The sequence below is a fragment of the Amphibalanus amphitrite genome, unplaced genomic scaffold (genome assembly GCF_019059575.1).
Source record: "Amphibalanus amphitrite isolate SeventyFive unplaced genomic scaffold, NRLGWU_Aamphi_draft 000624F_arrow, whole genome shotgun sequence".
NCBI lineage: Eukaryota > Metazoa > Arthropoda > Thecostraca > Balanomorpha > Balanidae > Amphibalanus > Amphibalanus amphitrite.
This window is the reverse complement of record NW_024882118.1, coordinates 147,711-166,828: the sequence shown is the minus strand read 5'-3', so window position 1 is coordinate 166,828 and position 19,118 is coordinate 147,711. Positions and strand designations below refer to the sequence as shown.

General features: G+C 54.5%; 1 protein-coding gene across 3 annotated transcripts in view; it reads right to left on the bottom strand.

Moving 5' to 3' along the window:
• Positions 1–19,118, bottom strand: part of LOC122363498 (nuclear migration protein nudC-like) — a 59,101-nt gene that overhangs the window by 6,855 nt on the left and 33,128 nt on the right. For all 3 annotated transcript variants that reach the window (XM_043332834.1, XM_043332837.1, XM_043332835.1), the window contains exon 6: positions 8,580–8,768. In XM_043332834.1, the coding sequence (XP_043188769.1) occupies positions 8,580–8,768 (189 nt within the window). The remainder of the gene's footprint in view (positions 1–8,579; positions 8,769–19,118) is intronic.

Sequence of the window (19,118 nt, the reverse complement as noted above, 5' to 3'; positions counted from 1 at the left end):
GTCAGAGGTCGAACGTATGAGTAAAAGTACCAGCCAAGAGACAGCAATGCCAAATAAAGCCATTACCTCACCTTTAGCCCACTTATGTAAGTCATGCAGCTCATTATAGTAACGATATTAACAGCTCTGTAATATGTTTCAGAAAACACCAGATATATAACGGGTCCATCAAAGGTCGACCCATCACGCAAGGTTTCCAATTTTGGTGGCAGATGCTTCATGCTATCAGATATTTGATATTGACACCCAATTTTAGAACTTACTTACACCTTCTTTAAAACATTTGCGTTTGATGATTAGATGCTACCAGGTGTGTAACGTGTGTACTGCTTCACATTTCTGTTGTTGATGGGAACAGACCTTTTCGGTCTAATAAGATGCCTACAGAGCTATATCCCTCGCCCGCACATGCCATTTTCCCATCCTAGAACGCACATGGGGGGGGGGGGGGTGGTTGCCACCCCCGCGCCATTTCGTTCCTGTTGGAGATAGAGCTTAGCAGTAAAGACCAAAAAGATTCTTTGGGAAAAGACGAATCCAATGATACCCAGTTTTACCTTCTCAGGTCAGTCATTGACCTTCCAGGTCAGGTCAAACTAAAAAATGTTGCTGTTTTGGGTCACCGTTGGATATCAAGTGCGCTGCTTATCAAATACCGATGACGATGCTGTTTTCTGGTGCCAAGCCAGCTAGAACCTCTTTGTCACACTATCCGACCAGAATTTTGCTGCTGAGGTCATTTCAGGTCAAGTTAGGTCAAGGTCAATTATATGTGTTTGTATGTCTGTGTGTGTCTGTGTGTATACTGATGTGTGCACCGATTGTTTTTGGGTCCATATCACATGAAATCATGATCTGAGAAGCTTTTACCAAAAATGCAGTCAAAAAACTTCACAAAAAGTAAATTCAGCTTGCCTAAAACGCAATTATCTTAGATGACCTAGGTTGACCTTGACCCTGACCTTGACCCCTGTACATCGTCGAACAACATGTTCCATGATAGGTGGGAGGTAAGACTGGCAAAAAAGGCCGAAATCAGGGTGTCAAAAGCTCACAAGGCCCATGGCAAACGCAAGATGTTGAGAATTGGCCATTTGGGTCATGACATGACCTGAAAAACAAGGTCATATCTCCGAAACCAAAAATCACAGAAACTTGAAATTTTCAGTGGACATCAAAAAAGGATAGACGAGCAGCTATACGAAAAATCAGCGTTCTAGCTCTAAAAATGTTGAGTGCAGAGCAGAAAGACTGCCTGGGGGGGGGGGGTGGCAACCACCCCCCCCCATGTGCGGGCGAGGGATATGATAGAGGGTAGGACGGATAAATCTTGTGTAAGTACCTAGGTACTTCAGTGTAGTCTTGTCCTGGAAGAACAGTAGCGTCTTCTATTCACGACATTTTGTCCGTTTAATCATGTTCAGGCAAATGAATTATCAAGATTTACCAGCCAGTCAAAAAAAAAAAAAAAAAAACACAAAAAAAACAGAAGCATATACAGGCTAGCACCTGACCCTGACAACTCATTCGTCCCCACCCAATATGCTGCCACCTAGCCTGGAGCACTCCATGTTCCGAACTCCAGCCTCACGTCGGCCCGTAGAGATGGCGCTGTCGTCCAAGCTCCGGCGCGGAAGCCAGCCACAATATTCGATCACCTTGCAAGATACATGGGTGCTGCTGATTGGCAGCCATGTGAGACGCCATGTGCCAGTGCGCCAAGGCCGTCAGACAACGTTTCGAACACGCCAAACAGGAAGCACTCCTCCCAGGCAACCGGTCCTCGGAAGATCCTGGCTGCCATTGACCTGGTTCTTAGGCTGATCGACAACTGCAAGGACACTGGTGTTTCGACGAACGGCAATTCATTACGGACTTTTGCAAAACGTTTTGGAATGATGTCAAGCCAGGCATCTGAGTCTGGTAGCCAAAGTGCGCCAGGCAAAATACCTAGTGGATGGTTATCGACAAAATATTAAAGCACCGAACAGTCCGTGGATGCAGGCCTTTCCAACTTCTCTTATAAACATGACTTTATTCAGAGGTTACAGGGCCTAGCCCAATGTGCACGGTTCCCTGTGATAGCTTCCCAACCAACCAGCACTCAGTGTGCCAGTCTGCAGTGAATTACATTATCTGCCGCCGCAATGAAAAAGCGATCTTGACAGTTGACAAAGGCACGCAAAAAATGATCCAATCAAACCACAAAAGAGCCAATGATGGAGACTACTGCCGTCTGAGGCACCGTCAATGGCGGAGAGGCGTTTTTCACACGCTGCTGCAGAGATTAAGGCGGCAAAACTCTGCGAGACATTCCGGGAACGGGACCTGGCCGCGCCCGGTCTGGCGCCAGTGGGGCGCTGCCGATCAGCTCAGTAATGCCTCTACACGCAGAGCCGAGATCGCTGGCGGCGCTCTGCGAAGGAAAATATCACGATTCTACACCTGATACCGGAATCACTACCACGTACTGTGATATAACAGCATAAGCCAAATGCCAGCTTCAGATAATTAGACCAAACTCCCAATATCGATATCAGCTGACCAGAACACTAAGATTCTAAGCAATACCACGGAACAACATGCAGTACTGTAATGTGATACAATGAGTTTACAGACCAGAGTGATCTAGACATGGCTCCAGACTTCTCGACTCGGTACCTCCGAATACCATGATTCCGACAATGATAAACAATATCGGTCCGGAGTCACGACAAAAAGGGGAGAGCGGACCGATCAGTCATGAGACCGTGGCGGTCGGTTCGAAATCCGGCTGCACACCTGTGCCGGTGCACGACTTCCTCTCGGCGGAGAGCTGGTGCGTGAGTGGGCGGGGAGAGAGCTGACGGGCCCGCCCCGGGTCAGAGTGGGACCGGGGTGAGCCCCCACCCACACAGAAGACAGGGAGAGGCAATTCACGGCCGACCGCCCAGCCGGTCACGAGGGACAGTGGACACCCAGTCACTGTTGAGTCGGACAGGAGCACACTAGCAACTTGAGTACCCGGACGGGCTGTCAGACGGTCACAACTCACAAACAGACACCGCCGCTGGTCTGCAGTCTGCACCCGTTCAGCGCCCGCCCCCGTGCTCAGCTCCGGTCCGGGGATGCCCGAGTGTCCGCCCCTGTATTCACTATTCACCCCTGGGCCCGGGGGTGGCTGTTGCCGAGGCCGCCAGCCGCGGTCACCACCCCACCAGGGTCGAGCCGAGCTCCAACCACCGACACGGCTCAGGGGCGCCACCGGGGCACGGCAGGCAGCACGGAACGACCCGTGACACCGCGGGCCCGGCCCCGTGACGGCCGTGTCATATGCGGTCACAATTTATGGATTCATACTTCACAGGCGGCTGTTTGCAACGGTTGGAGAGCATTTAGGCATACGGTTAATTCGCAGCTTCCGCCATGAGTTGTAAGTTGTAACAATATGCCTGCACAGTGCACACTGCACAGGGCATAAGCACTATACAAAGCAAGGGAAAAACCAGAACAGAAACAATATGCATTGCAGCAACCATGGATGTTGAATAAAATATTGTCTTAGTTGGACCGTGGTAGACAAATGCGTAAGAAAACTCCATCCTGTAGCGAGACGGAAGCAATACGGATGATTAGAGTTCTCTGACGTAATAGACGTTTGAAGGCGCCACTGAACAATCGGCTGCTGTCGTAATGTGTCACCGTCTCACCAGAAACACTTCCGAAGACGCCCACACGGTTGCCGAAGAAATCGTTTCTACGACAGGGTAATTGGCAAATTGCGCCCCCGAGCAGCATTTTACCGCGTTGGTAACGTCAAACGCGGCGGGCCCGCATCCGGCGGACCCGGCGTTACGCGAACAATTACTGAACGGGCAGAAAATCCAGCCACAAGCCGATTGCTCCCGTTCTCGGGACAGCTTAAACCACTGTCTTTGTTTGTTTTACTCAAGTAGATATGATCCAGTTGGCAGTGAAAATAATCTCAACCACCTGCCGTTCTCAGATCAGTCAGCATGAGTAGCATCTAACCTGATCTTGAACATCGTCACAGGTCGCAGCATTCCGTTCGTGAATCCGACCACTCCTGGTACCGAGCCCCGAGTCACTGACACTCCGCATCCTACACCCATCCCGGAGCCTTGACCCGTCCGACGGCACGGCGCCGGGCACAGGTATGGAAATGCCCCCTGCAGGCGGCCGGGCCGGGGGCCGACCCCCGCCGGCCGTCACGGTCCGGCTGCCAGCCGACCTCGCCGCCGCCGCGCTGACCAAAACACAATGGCACGGACGCCCCATGGCACTGACGGCGGGCCGAGATAGGCGCAGATCTGTCGCCGCCCTCCGCCGCCCTCCGCGCCGGGCCGACAGGGGCGGTGGAGCGCGGCCGACCGACCGAGGTCCCAGCTCTGTCCTCCAGCTGACGTAACGCGGCCACGGGCCGTGACAGGGACACCGCCGCCGTCAGCGCAGACGAGTCGCCGTCGTTGAAGATCCAATGCTAACCCATCGTTCACACAGCGGTGCTTACGGCCGGTGCAAAGCTTCGCACCGACGGATCGCACATTTGCGGCGGGTCACGACCAGTCCAAGATTCGACAGAAACATGACAGAGGTAAATGTCAGCACCTCAAGCTGGACATAGACATGTCAGTAATGATAACGGTCTCACAAAAACACGAAAACATGCACTACATTTAGGCAGTGCAGTGGTAACGTACCTTTAAGGGCATCGATAGCACAAAATACTCGTATACGTACTAGTACACGATGCACATTCTAAACAGAGAAGGCACTGAAGGCTAACCAATATATTTCCGCGGAACTGCCGATAGTAAGGACGAGGTCACTGAAATCGAAATGTTGCGCATACATGTTTCACCAACAACCTGTCTTTGTTAAAAGCATGTGCGCCATTTATTGTGTGCCATGTATGTGCGCCATAACATCCCAACTATTTGCTTATGCATTCAAGTGATGACTTGTATCTTGGAAATCGCTACCATTAGGGGACACTCCGAGCATATAAAGCGCTGAATACAAATTCCCTCTTGTAACTGTTATCGGTAATAAATCACTCTATCCGCTGCCAAGCCGTCGATGCCAAATATTTTCCTTCCATCGCATTCGTAGGAAAACGGCAGTAAGTCCGGTTCCAGCAGCAGGTCAACCGGCCACTTTTTTAGCCTTTTGCGAGAGGTCACGTCACCAAGGCCGTTACGTGTGTCTCGGGTCATTCCGACTGACTGCTGCGGGCGCTTAGGCCGTCTCGAATGGCAGGAACGGCCCTGGTCAATCGCCGCTACCGGACGCCGTCGTGCTCAGCTCAGCCGTGACAGACGTCAACACAACACTCCAACAGGACATAAAGGCGCCGAGCGCAGCTCGCGGCGCAGTCGAACACGCGACTGCTAATTCACTGTCGGCATCCCAAGGCGACTGGTAAACCCATGCGAGCCCAATCTGCGTTGCATTCGGTCAAACCAGTCAAGGCCGTCAGGAGCCGGCATTTGCATCGGGTATGTGCGGTCCGCGCGCTGACCGGCCCCCGAGGCTGCACACGGATGTCGTCCTGTCCCTGAAATCACACCGATACTCGCTCCGTGCGCCAGGGGTGCCCCGTCCGACCGGAACGACCTCACGTGTTCGAGCGTCGCACACGGGCGCCGACGACGCGAGGGGCGAGACGTTCCGAGAACATCCACCCGATTCTCGCCACGTTCGGTGATCGCTGGTCTGACTTTCAAATTGCGGGGTGCTGTGGAGGGCGCTCAACACCGGGGAGGTTATGCCTCGGTGAGGGCCTCTTCTTCCTCTAGTCACGTCACGTGCTCGCATCCCCTCCCCCACTCTGACACGTGGCCATGACGACATGCGCATCACACGGTGGCACGTCACCACGCGCCGGCCCCGTCCCATCGGCGGGCGCTCACCATTTACCTGCACCCAGCGCGCACGGCACGCACACTACTACCCCGAGACACCGCTCACGTCACGTCAGAGGCGCCCGGCTCACGCAACACTCCTCCCTCCCTCCCTCCTGAAGCAAGACCGCATTAGCATCTGCACGAGCTCGGCGGCATTTCCGCGGCTCGGTTACACCAGCACCGGCGGCTGACCTGCACCCTGTCAGAGGCGGACGGGCGGAGATCACCTGACGCAACTCGTCCGTCAGGATGCGGTCCGGGGCGGCGCAGCAGGACGCGGACACAAAAATACCGGTAAAACCCCGGCGCGGCCCGACGTGATCGGCTCTCCGCCGGCTTTCTGATCGGAGGGGGACAATACACCGGCCTGCCCGGTCGGTGTTGACTCAGTAGCCCCACTGAGGCACTCCAGTGGAGGGTGGAGAAGGAATAAAAAGGAGTCCGTCCGCCCATCCGCGTGTCATCGCAGGTGGCGGATGGGCGCCGGGGGCACTCCCGTGATAGTCTGAGGGGCGGCGGAGTGGCTGGCGGTGCCAGGTGACCAGATCTGACCGTGAGCTCGGGTGTGAGTCGGCACACCTCGCCGGGTGTCTGCGCCGTGTCCCACGGAAAGCCAGCCGGCACGAGCGGCGCACGCCCAGCGGCACGACCGGCCGGTCACGCGGGGCACGGCGGCGACACCAGCCGTCAGCGCTGGGAGATCGCTGTCAGACCCTGCAGCAGCGCGGCCGACCGCCGACGTCCCGGCCCTATCAGTGGTAGTTATTCAGCGTGCATAGTTACAGCACCGGCCGAGTACAGATGACGAGCGGGGGGAGATGGCCGGCGCTACGTCCTTCCACTAGAGGTCATCTCGCTGGCCGCAGAGGTCATCTCACTGACCACAGAGGCCATCTCGCTGGCCGCAGAGGTCACCTCGCTGACCACAGAGGTCACCTCGCTGACCGCAGAGGTCATCCACCGCTGCAGGAGGGCACCAGGCAACTAGGCTTCTCCGGGCGGAAGAAGTGCATTCCTCTGGTCAGACACGGAGGGAACTGCGGACATCGAACCGAGTAAAACCCCTCGATGAGTCATCCCGCCAAACAAGGTTTGATCATACCCGAGAACAGTCTGAATGTTCGGAATGGCAGCGGAGAATGACCCGGACTTTCAGAATGGCGAGAAGTTGCTCAAGAGCGGTGGCTTCCCGAGTTATTTGTGGCCGATCTCGCTGCAGTCTGCACTCAAAAATGGTGCTTGGTGTTTGCAAACGAGCCAACGGAAGTTCTTGCTTTGCTCCCCACGCAACACCAGACTAAGTCGATCTGGACATATGCACTGCAGTCTGATAATCACCAGGAGACTACGGCTGGTCACTTCTGGTCTGCCCACACCGCTGCCACTGCGAGTCGACACAGAGAGACACTAACTGGGTCCCATTACCGGCCACCGACCGCCGCGGCCGGGACCGATCTGCCGCCCACCTGTCATCGTTCATCACTGGACACAGCGACGATAGAACAGGAATCCGAGAGCGGCAGCTTCGGGGACACGGACGACGACTTTGAGACGGCGGCAGCTCCTGAGGAACCTCAGCGCCCTGTCGTCCTCGCATTCCCTGCGTCAACCGTAACTGGAACTACTGAGGATTGGGCAAGAGTGCCGAACGACCTCCGTAATTATATGCAGCTGCGTCTGAAGACATTCCAGCTGACGGTGCAGGACGATACGGCTAGTCCTATCACGTAATGGCTACTCGGGGAGCAGGCAGGCTGCAATCGCATTACTGAAGTGACCTTCTGGCATGGAAGCCGAGACGGAGACCGATGACCCTGCGCGAGGCAGGTTCAAGGGCAGCATTGACGGTGACGCAGTTATGTCAGGTCAAACCGGAGTCAAAGTCAATGGTGTCTGGAGCCAGTAGCACATTCGATTTTTTGTATAATTACCAACAACAATATCGCCCTAGACAGTAGACAGGGAATGCCACAATGGCAAACCCAAGCCATAGTACAGATAGGCATAATTTACAGACACCAGGCGCATCTTGAGCGACATCACTTATAGGTGGTCGGTTATTGAGGATAAGAGGAAACGGGGAAATTCCCGGCAGAACTGCGCGCTGTTCACAAAAACCACAATGTTCGTAAATCACTGCTCCATTAGGGGACATCAAAGATTCGTGAGCCCGTGAACGCTCGGTTCTAGCGATACGAATTGTCTGGGGGCAGAGCAAAAACTCCCGACAGCGTCGTTGGCGGTGGATTTCACGTCAGACACGTTCCAGACAGTGTGTATTTCTTGTGTTGGCGGAAACCGCAGAAAGGGGAGCGACGTCCTCTGTTCGCCGTTACCTCGTGTTTAGAGGACGCAGCCGAGACGGTCGGACGAGCAAAACCCCCGCGGTCACTTACGGCAAAATATCCATCTATCTGACGGGGGAAAGCCAGCCGACTAACAGCCGAGGGATAACCACGGGGAGAACTGCGTGGATAGGGTGTTTCACTGTTCAGCCAGCAGTGTCTTTGTAAATGCGAATACATTTTAGAACTAGCCACTGTTATCTGTGTTATCTGTGTTATATCTGTGTTACTACTGTTATCTGTGAACTAGCGTTTTGGAGGAAATTATTACCCTATCACACTACATCGGCCCGAACAGAACACCTGTCTCAGTTCCCAGCGGACCCACCTTCTCCATGTGGATGAGCAGGGAGCGCTTGTCCTCGAGCAGCCAGGTGGACTCCTCCACCTTGATCTCGTGGTCGAGCCGGCCGTCGATGATGGCCGGGTGGCCCTTCAGAGAGACCTTCAGGTGCCGCCGCTGCATGTCCACGATCAGGTCCCGCGACTTGCACACGATCGGCAGAGGCACGCGCAGCTGCGGGAAGAAGAACAAATACGGTCACAAGACGTTCACAGTTACACCGAGTCAATCAGACAGCAAATACCATAACAACCAGCGCATTACGATAAAACAATATCAAAAGTTACATACATAATTATAAGTGTAATAAGGAAAAAATTATCAGCGGCTGCTTCATCACAACACTACTTTAAGCATGATTAGTGATACATATAAAAAGGATCACCGACAACTTGGAGCTTCCTTACATGTCGTCATCAAGGCGTTGGTTAGCCTAACCTAACATTAAGTGGGTACCCTCGCACGTTGCGGCGAGCCGATTAACCCGGAAAACCTTTCCGATGCTCGTGTACAAGTTTCACAATGACACGTGTCGGAGACCGCAGCCCTGAGGCAGGCATTAAAATGTACAGGTCAGGAATGCTGGAAGTAAGTCCCGATCGGGCACGATTCATTTCACCATTCTGCGGAACCCCGTCAAATATGCAGGTGCCGACTGGCAGACATCGAACTAAAAGAAAACGGCTAACGGAACTATCGCTACCGAAGCCGATCACTAGGACAAGGTCGTTGTGCGTCATTGTATAACGGCAGGAGCCAGAGCGGAGCGGCGCCCGATCCCGTCGAACAAACGCAGGAATTCTCCGTGAATGCGTACATGATCGCGCGGCATTCGGCGAGGCGCCGGCCGCGTACACGGTCACCTATTGTTCCTCTCTGTCCTCCAGTGGAGCGTCTGCCGTCGACAGGGCGACCTCGGCTCATGGGGGAGGCATCCCAGCCACGCCAGACCACCTCATGGGTGCGGGGGTGGGGCGGGGGAGGACACAAAAGCCACATAGTTCTACAGAAGAGGAAGCAGTAGTCACTTGCACACGACACAACGGCATTCCTCAATTTATGTAACACCCATTGACGATACTAAGCAGGTGAGTAAACATCACTCACAGCTGCCGTGGCTGAAATTCGGCACCGTTGGACAAGGTCGTAACGGACCGCTCAATGCTTCATTTGGACAAAGCCAGCTTCCCGTTCCTCCGACAAGTTTTAGGAACTGCTTTTCCGCCATAATGGTGACAAGGAACGGGCAGTTACGCCACGATCAAATGGTAGTCGTGGCTTTCCACTTTGCTGAAAGTGAAACTGAGAAGAATGTGGCGCATTTTTGCTGGTTAACCGTCAGCTATATTTGATAGCGTCATCATCGTAAACGACCAGAGATAACGATCATCATTCCAGGAAAACTCTGTAGGCAATATCAGGTATAATAAAAATCACTGGACCTGTTGGTAAAAAGTTTATCGCTGACGTCGACCACAATGCAAGCGCCTCAAGTCCCAGTTCAATATATAAAAAGGAGACGATGACATGGTGGCTCACCTTCAAACTAATAAAAAACAACGTTTATTTTGTGTCTTCTCTGGATTGCCAGCACATCCACAACGTCGCTAAAATACAAAACCAGGTGAAGGACAACGGGAAGCAAGTCTTAAGCCAGACAGGGAATGCCACTTTCGCCAAAGTTTGAGGAAATCACTTGAAGCAGATAAAACATCGTAAGCCTGATGCAAATTCGTCACCAATGATAAGATAAGCTGGACTAGACGTGTTTGTGCCATAATAGGTAAGTCGGCTTTGTAAATGTCAGTGCAGAAGATGAAGGGTTGTGTATGTTTTGTAAGTTGCGGGTTGTAATGCAATAGCTATCCACTGTGACATCCATAGGGAATTAACGGACGCAACCAAATCATTTGACCCGAGCGCATGAGCGTTGTTTTTTAGACTAGCAGAGGTAGTCACAGTCACCACCGTATTCCATCCAAACATTCAGCACTCAGCAGTGAAGCCTGCTATGGTCATGGTATCAGCCGCCTGAGCCACACAGTCACACCCCAAATGACCATGCTTCCCAAGCGTGCTCGTCCCTTTGAGGCCGGGCATTCCGGTGGCGGCGTGCGTGCCTCTCGGACCGAGGGAAACCCCAGCACGCCGGAATCCGTCCAGGATAGTCCCGTCGACCGCCGCGGGCGTACCGAGCTACGGTAACCACGGCCCGGCGGCGGTCGCCGACACGGTGGTTGGGGATGATGACGGAGCCCCCAGCCCCTCAGGGACTGCCGGAGAGACTGCTGACGGAGGTAGCGGCCCGAAACAGCGGCCGGCGGAGCAGCTGAGAACCCGGTAGGCCGGCGGTAGGGGAGCTGCGAGAGGCAGCACGGTAGCTGGGTCGGGGAGCACTGGAGCCAGACAGGTCTGTGAAGGGAGCTAACCCAAAAGGAGCGAGCCTCAGGAAAGCGAGCGCTATGAGCTACATAGTTCAGTTCAAGGCGGGGCAGTATGCAAATAATAAAAAGCTGGACAGTTACAAGCCATTACCGGCACGATCCATCCTATCTCACGCCCCGTAGTTGGACACTCTCGCTGCCTATTATCACCGTAACAGCGTAGTATTCAGCACCGCTCGGCAGGCGGCCTACTCCAACGTGTCGGCGTGCACGACTCAATACCGGCTGACGAGCTCTGAAGACAGCCCTCGGCACCAGTCGGCGCCCTTATCTGAGGCTATCGATGAACGCTTCGACTCTTAGCGATGATTTAGACGGGGTTGTAATGAGTCGCATCAGCACGAGTGCAGAGAGACCACTACGGTGAGACCACTACAGCAGGAGTGAGCTGCAATCTGGTCAAGGGTATGTGCTCAATCAGCGCTATTGAATTCAGAGCATTTGAATAGTGGCTACAGGAAAAGTGCACTTCTTCACTCTTACATTTCTGCAGTGAAATTCAATGAAGCAATAATTGGGTGAATCGATCGCGGAAGTCGGCAGCTATCAGGATTTCTCACGATATCGGTAGGCATGATAACGTCCATTATAGACAAATTGATGAACCGCTTTGACAATTAAAGATAAATTGAAGCGTCGTCGCCTTTTGATTTGCTTGTTCAAGCATATTGATGATAGAGCTGTAAAATGTGGCACTGAGTAATCGGCACATCTGATATGAAAAAGTCACGTTAGTTTGACATTTGACTACAATGGATATTGATATTGTGCATACCCAATGATTTATTGCATTTCTTTCCGGCAGCCGAACGACCACGGCACGGCATGGAACCAGACACGCCAAAGAATCATTAATGAATTCACGACTCGGCAAAATGCACCACCTAACCACAGTCCAATCGACTCAGACAGCTCCACTTCCAGGTGACCTCCCGGGGCGTGGGCCGCCCTCAGTCGAAGGGCGAGGGCGGGGGCGGGGGCGGGGGCGGGGCGGGGCGGTTCCGGGAGCAAACGCCGACCTCTGGCTGTTGGCGGCGGCGGCGCGGGACGGCCGAACCGCAGAACGGGCACCGGACGCAGTCGGCGCCGCATAAGGAGACAACACACAAACGGGGACTGATGGGCGCCGCATACTCGTAAGGAGACAACACAACAACTCGGGGACTGAGGGCGGGCGGTCGCAGGGTCACAGAGCGGCCCGACAGACAGACAGACAAACAGAGACATTCCACATTGACTGCGGCCAGCTCACGGAGACAGATCACAGCGATAAGGTCAGATAAGCCGTGATCTATCAAAAGTCTCATGAGATAACGTCAGTTTGGTCGATCACGAACTAAAATTCTGACCAAGCTGGTAACACATAAACATGAAAATTTCCATATCGTATTGTAACGTTGCGATGTAAATCATGTGATTCAGCAATTATGTCAAGTAAGAACTCCAGCAGATAGGTTTTCTTTTAAATAATTACCATGAGCAAGATATCTTGTCCGTGGGAAGGCGCTAGTTTGAACGGTGGGCTCGTTGTCGAAACAGTTATGCAAAACGTAAATTTATCATCGAAGCGGTTCAGCCACTGCAACATTTTCCCACCGCATATCACCGCCCTGTCATATGCCCGAGTCAGCACGCGACTCAGCTGTCCAGTTTTGGCACAGGAGCCGACCGCGGCACACCAGCCGCCAAATACGGGTCGGCAGGCCGGACGGTAGCGCGGCGCCTTACACGCGCTGTTCGCCGACGGGACTCGCGTTTCCGCGCAGGCGGAGGCCGCGGCCGTGGCGACGTCTCGCTCCGGTGTCCACCCCGAGCACCGAGTGGCAGGCCAGGTGCACGGCACGGCACGGCACAGGGTGTGCGATGGCCCGGGGCCTTGAGGTGTCACCGCCGGACCGAGATAACGCACTGAGTCAGTGGGCCGAGGACTGGCCGTGCACTTGCATGGATACGTGCAATCAATCCGCATTCACCAAGGAACAATTCAATCAAGAAACAGCGCTCGTTGTCCGGTGCATAATCTGGTTGTTGAGTGAGTGCTAGATGGTGAAGGCGATATCAACATCAGGCACACATTTACAAGCGTCCTGACCCCAAGGACATATGTTGGCAGTTTCTGTATCGACCAAAAAACTTCGCAGTTCTGTGATCGAAATCTCAGTTCAGGGTCAGGTCAGGACGAGACGCTCCAGCACAAACATAGCCCGATCTATTGTGACGGTGAAGGACCACCGAAGGAACGTCTCACAGACGTATCATTATCTCACATCCTGGTCGCAGGATTGGGAGAACGAGAGGGCGGCGCTCCGAGCTTGTCAACGCAAAAATTAGTCTCCTGGCACACCTCCGACGGACACTTCAGGGCCACGCGCGGCGAGCCGTCAGCTTTTGAAGCTCGAACATCTGAGCTGAATAGAACTTCAAGAAGCGTGGGTTCACCCGGGCCATGAATGAAGAACCGGTAAAATGAACTACTCGAGCTGACGGCGGCGGGAGCCGCCCCGTGACCCCGACCGGGGCCAGGGTCACGGTGGGCTCGGGCCTCCCTGGTAACAATCACTAGTCGGTGGCAACAAGTCAACAGGAGCGTGAAGTGGCTGGCAGCCGACACTGTGAAAATATGTCTCAATCATAGCTCAAAGAACAGTCTCGAGGTGAACGTCTTAGCGAACTCCTCAATTCAAACAAGTTCAAATAAGCTTCAATTGTGCTGCACTACTGTCTGCATGGTAACACCAGGAGCAGTCAGCTCTAACCTCCAACCAGAGCCGTGTAATTACATCTTCTGTTAAAAACATCTGGCAGTGGCGGCCTTCCCAGAGTCAGTACGGCCAATTAACATGCTAACTGGAAACGGTTCCACGCTACAGCAGTCTGGTGAAGTCCCTTCTAAACCACCAGGACTCGCCGCCACTTCGAATCATCCTAAACGTTCAGCCGCGTGCTACTCGCATAGTAACCATCGCTACTCTAATCGTACGCAGCCATCTTTCCTACATCTCCACTGTGCAAAGCGCAGGGCGCAGCAGCAGCAAGGTCAAAGATCAGCCCCGGCTCCAGGCGCGGCGCCAGACGCCAGTGACCGACAGGGCCAGCGACCTTGCAAGCCGCTCCACTGCCTTGTCTGAGTCTCCCAGTGGCTGCGGACGACCAGCTACGAGCGGTGCTGCTGCTGCTGCTGCTGCTGTTAGACGCGACCTCCGCAGTGTGGGGACCGCGGAATGGGACCATCGACCGGCAGAAGACCGGAACCACCGGCTGGTCAGGGACAGTTGGTCCGCTTCGCTGTTCCAGCCGCGAGTCAGTGTTCGCTTAGAGGGAGTTGATTTTAGAGCAAGGGGAACTTATAAAGTATCGTAATTCGCAAGTCTGACAAAAAAGTCGTCGAAAGAAGATAAGACCGTTTGACTTCTTCGGACCATCTGATCGACTGAGACTAAGGCTGACGAGCGGGTCATGCTTGCTGTACATATGTCTATGACGATAATAAAAAGAAAAGTGAGCTGTTATTTGCCAAAATAACGTAACTTACTAAAACGGCAAACCTTGAAGCTTTCAAAATTACGTGGCTCCGCTAAATTATGTAATCGAACGACTGCCGTCAGCGGAGCCATTCGGGTTAAAGTGCAGCCTGCTGCCAATCCGTCGCTGCCGAAACACTCAACGGCATACGAGCCGCAGCCCGGGCGGACGGTGGCCTTCGCTCCCATCCCCATACGGTGTCGTCCACTCGTGGTCCATGGGGTTGCCTCATCTCTCCCGGCGTGACCATGAATGAGCAGACTGCTGAGAAGACTGCATGCACCTGGTTGGCGTGACACAGCCCACGAATCCCGTGCATCAAACGGGCACGATAGCGTCAACACCATAAGCTATGCTAATCTTTGTTCTGTGAATATGTATCGATGAAAGATGACCCAAATGATACGTCGGACTCAGTCCGGTTTTAATCTAAACACAGGAAATTCATGACGTTATACAATTTTTTTGGATACAAGTCAAAACTAGGTCGAAACGCAGTGCCGTAACTGAAGAACTCAGAGACCAAAGAATTCAACTAATCTTAGCGAAAAGCTGGTTCATCAATTTTGTACGCTTGCTTTCGTCAACTGAAGCAAACAAAACCATTGAAACTCTTCAGCTCAGCCTTCAGCGGCGTGACTCACACACAACGCAAGCGAGACGTCTTTAAACTGCTCATCTGGCATACCTGGGCTAATGAGTACCTAGCACGGCTGTTTTTCATCCGGTCACCCGCGGCGCCTGCCAACAACAGGCCGATGACGTCAGCGGTGGGGGTGACGTCAGCGGCGGGCGGGCGGCGCTCCGGTTATCTCGGGACGCACATTTGGGCTGATGAGCGGAGCAGGAGCCGGCAGATCCGTGTCCGCAGCTGAGCCGCGGTCGGGATCGGCGTGAGGGCGGTGAACTGGTAGAGGCGGAACGGGAGCAGCGGCCTAGCCCGGCGGTGCAGGATGTGCCACTCCGACTGCCGATAGATTGCCTCAGATCAACACAATGCCCGGTGCCCGGGACCGTAACATCAGTGCCTCTGTCGAGCTCAGCTGGCCACAGCCCCAGTCTCCACACAAGTCACACGCAGATCACTGAAGAGTAAAAACTCGTGACAAATGATCATCCACGAGACCCCCAAACTACGTGATGGTTGATGCCTCCGTGTGAACCAGCAGAGATCGCACGTTTTTCTGAATTCATGGCGGGTCTGTCCCGACACGTGAGCTGTGCCCGGGGCGGAGCGGTCCCACGGGCCTGTCCTACAGCAAGGCTAGTGCGCCGAGGTCCCTCCGTAACCGTCAGTCCACGCTCAGTGGCAGGCCATAGCGGCAGGCCAGGGCCTCCAGCTGCAGCAGGTCAACGAAACGCAACGAGCAGAAGTTGATCTGCAGGCTCGTCAGTCATCACGCCATCCCGAAGCTCTTACATAAAAACCACACAAAGCGAGTTTCTAGTAGATCCGGAATGTCCAAACTCTAAGCTATGGGCACGGTAACACGCTACGCGCCAGATCAACATAAGCGCATTATTAGTTATGCAATAGGCGGTTCATTGCTGATATCTGCGTCGACATTCCGCACTTGGTTCTGCGAAACGCCATGTACCGAGGTCAGTCGGCGTAATCTGCTAACGCTCTTCGCTACATGTTTTCCTGTAACCGCTCGTTCCATCCACAGACAAGTTTGCTGACATCATAATACGGAAGACGATAGCATCCAACAACAGGCATAGATCTGGGTCATCGATGGCAGAGAGCCCAAGAATCCGTGGATAACACGCTTGTGTGGACGTAAGCACATGCATGGCACCATTCCACACCTGAGGGTGGCACGCCGAGCCACCTGCGTGCCGCGAGTAGTCCAATCCGATCCCCAAACCGAACCATCATCGCCTGTCGGAGGTCCACCGAACGGGACCGGGGAAATCCCAGTCACTACCGTCGGAGCCGGCGGGTCGCCCCGGGTCGGCTCCGGATCCGCTCCGGGTCGCTGGCCCCGTTAGAAGACACCGTCAGCTCTGACCCCGCCCACGCCACGTCCCACTGCCCGACCCACGGCTTTTCCATGGCAACGTCAATGGATCACGACCAGCCGAGCCCAGAGCGCGTGAGAGCGATCAGCAGCCTCAGTAGCACTTTCCATTCACCAGGCACGTCCGGCCGACACAACGGGCGGAGAGGGCCGGACAGAGGAGAGGAGAGGAGACATCACCGAGCGGCACAGAGGGCGGCGCCCCCGCACATCGGACCCAGCAGCGTCCTGGGCCACACGATGGCGGCACCCGACACGGATGCCCCCAGGCTCGGCCAGAGGTGCCAGGAGGCGGCCTGTCTCGGTCTCCCCCACCCCTCCTGGACAGAGGTAACACCCAGCTGGCGCCGGCTGCGGCCGCTGACCCGTCATTACCTCCACAGCCACACGGCTTTACCGGCTATCCACCGCTGCCATCACCGTCGCCGCCTCAGTGGCGGCACTTACCATCCACGGGCGAAAGAGCGGTCCGGCAGTGATGACAGGCTGATAACTTCGCCACCGTTTCAAAGAACGGACACCAGGCTCAGAGACGCCGTCGTTTATAGTAATGACCAGAGGCAAAACACGGGGAAAGGTGTCCCTTCTTTCCAGAGTAATGTCCTGTGATTGGTGAATCACGGAAAGGACATCCATGGTTAACTTATAGATGCTTCACAGCCCACGATATCTGTGAGCCAATAGAAGCAAGAATAAATGCTCGGGTCGGTTCATGACTTTACATGGGACTAGCCTGAACAATTTAGGCCAATTTGGGCACGATTATAGATCAACGGGATCGGCCAGCGCCAAGCAGCCTATCTTATCTCCGTTTATCACATAATATGAACCTAATATCAATCCATCATGGGACACCCTATGAAACCATCCGATCCGCCGGCGCTTAGCGCGGCTCGGGGAGGGAGCTGCGATGCCGACAGCCGCCGCTCTCTAACGGAACACGTGCTGTGCGACCCGGTCACGAGGCTGACCTGAAAGGTAAACCCAACAGACGACGGGCTCTTTTCACCCGGCGTAGTGATAAAAAGCAATCATGAATTGAATGAAATGCTTCAAAGAAGTCCAGCGTTTGAATGAAAAAAAGCATTTTCATAATAACGCCGTGCCCTTCGAAGTAAGCGGAATAAAACATCAAACAAAGCGGCTAGAGGCCAGCGGCAATCAAGCAGCTGATTTCAGATAGACCTTTTATCGAGAGACAACATAACAACCACCCTCCATGATTAACTGCGCCTGGAAGGCACAGCTGCCGGGCCGGCGGGACTGCGGGGGCGTCAATGGCCAGTGAAGGTCCCGGTGCTAAGTGGGGCCGCGGGCGGCTGGACTCACTGAGCCCCCATCTCCGCCGGCGGTGTGTGCCAGCAGGAGTGCTGTGGAGCGGGCGGGGGAGACACGGGCCGAGGCGGGGCCGTCCTCGCCGCCGGGCCCGCCACCACACCCGGAACCCGGCGGCCACAGCACCCGGCCCGGCCGGCGGCGGCGCGTGGCACACGGAGCCTTCACGGTCTGCTGACGGCGGGGCCACACCGACCGACGCCCTCAGAGACACATGAAACAACGGGGTCTGTGTACTGTCCGGTTCTGAGAGCCATTTCTCTGACATTTATACGTTGGAAAGATAAAATTCTGCAGCTTGTAATGCGACAAAAATTAGACGAGACAAAAGGAAACATGAACATGACGGTCGATAATCGTATTATTGGTTTTGCTAAGTGACCTTCACGCCTTTCTTCCTTACGTACAGGTGCAGGCAGTGGAAGGACCTACACCAACTTATTTAATAACCTCATGGAACTTCCTGGTTACCTGTCGCTAACGCCATTTCACTGCCATGATAAGCACCAGTAACAAATCAATGACGATGAAAAGGCCGCGAATGCGGTGGCGTGGACAAGTTTCCGTCACCAGTTGATAAATAAAATGCAAGTCACGTCTCTAAAAAGTCGGCGGACGGCAAATTGCGAAACTCTATTTGCCGTCGCCTCTCCCAGGTTCGTCTCTCCCTCTCCCTCCCTTCGTTCCCACCAGATTATCACGCCCACTCACATTCACTTCTGGGAAAACCGTGATGATTCAATCGCCGTTCCCACATTCCTCCTTCACGGCCGTTCATGCGCCTCCGAATTCATTTTTAGCCACCGTGCCAGTCCTGCCGCGGGTCATACGCCCCTGTCCGGTTCCGGATTCCATCCGAGGCCGTTGTGACGTCACGCGGAAGTGGCTCCGCCCGCGCCGGGCCGCTCCTCCGTGGGTTGTATGACCGTCTCATTGGGGCCATCGCGGCACCGTTAGCAGCGAGCTGCTGCATCCGGCCAGCAGCCGGCTCCGCCCACACCGTAGGACGTCACACCGGTATGACGTCACACCGGCCGCGGGTCGGGCAATGTCAGCGGGTTGCCAGGAGCAGCGGGGTCCGTGCTTCTGCCCTTTCACCCAGCACGCGGCTCAGACGACCACGATAAGATCATGAACTTTCTCAGGAAAAGGATCAACTGCTACCAACGAATATAGGACCATCTCTAAGGGCGCGTGCC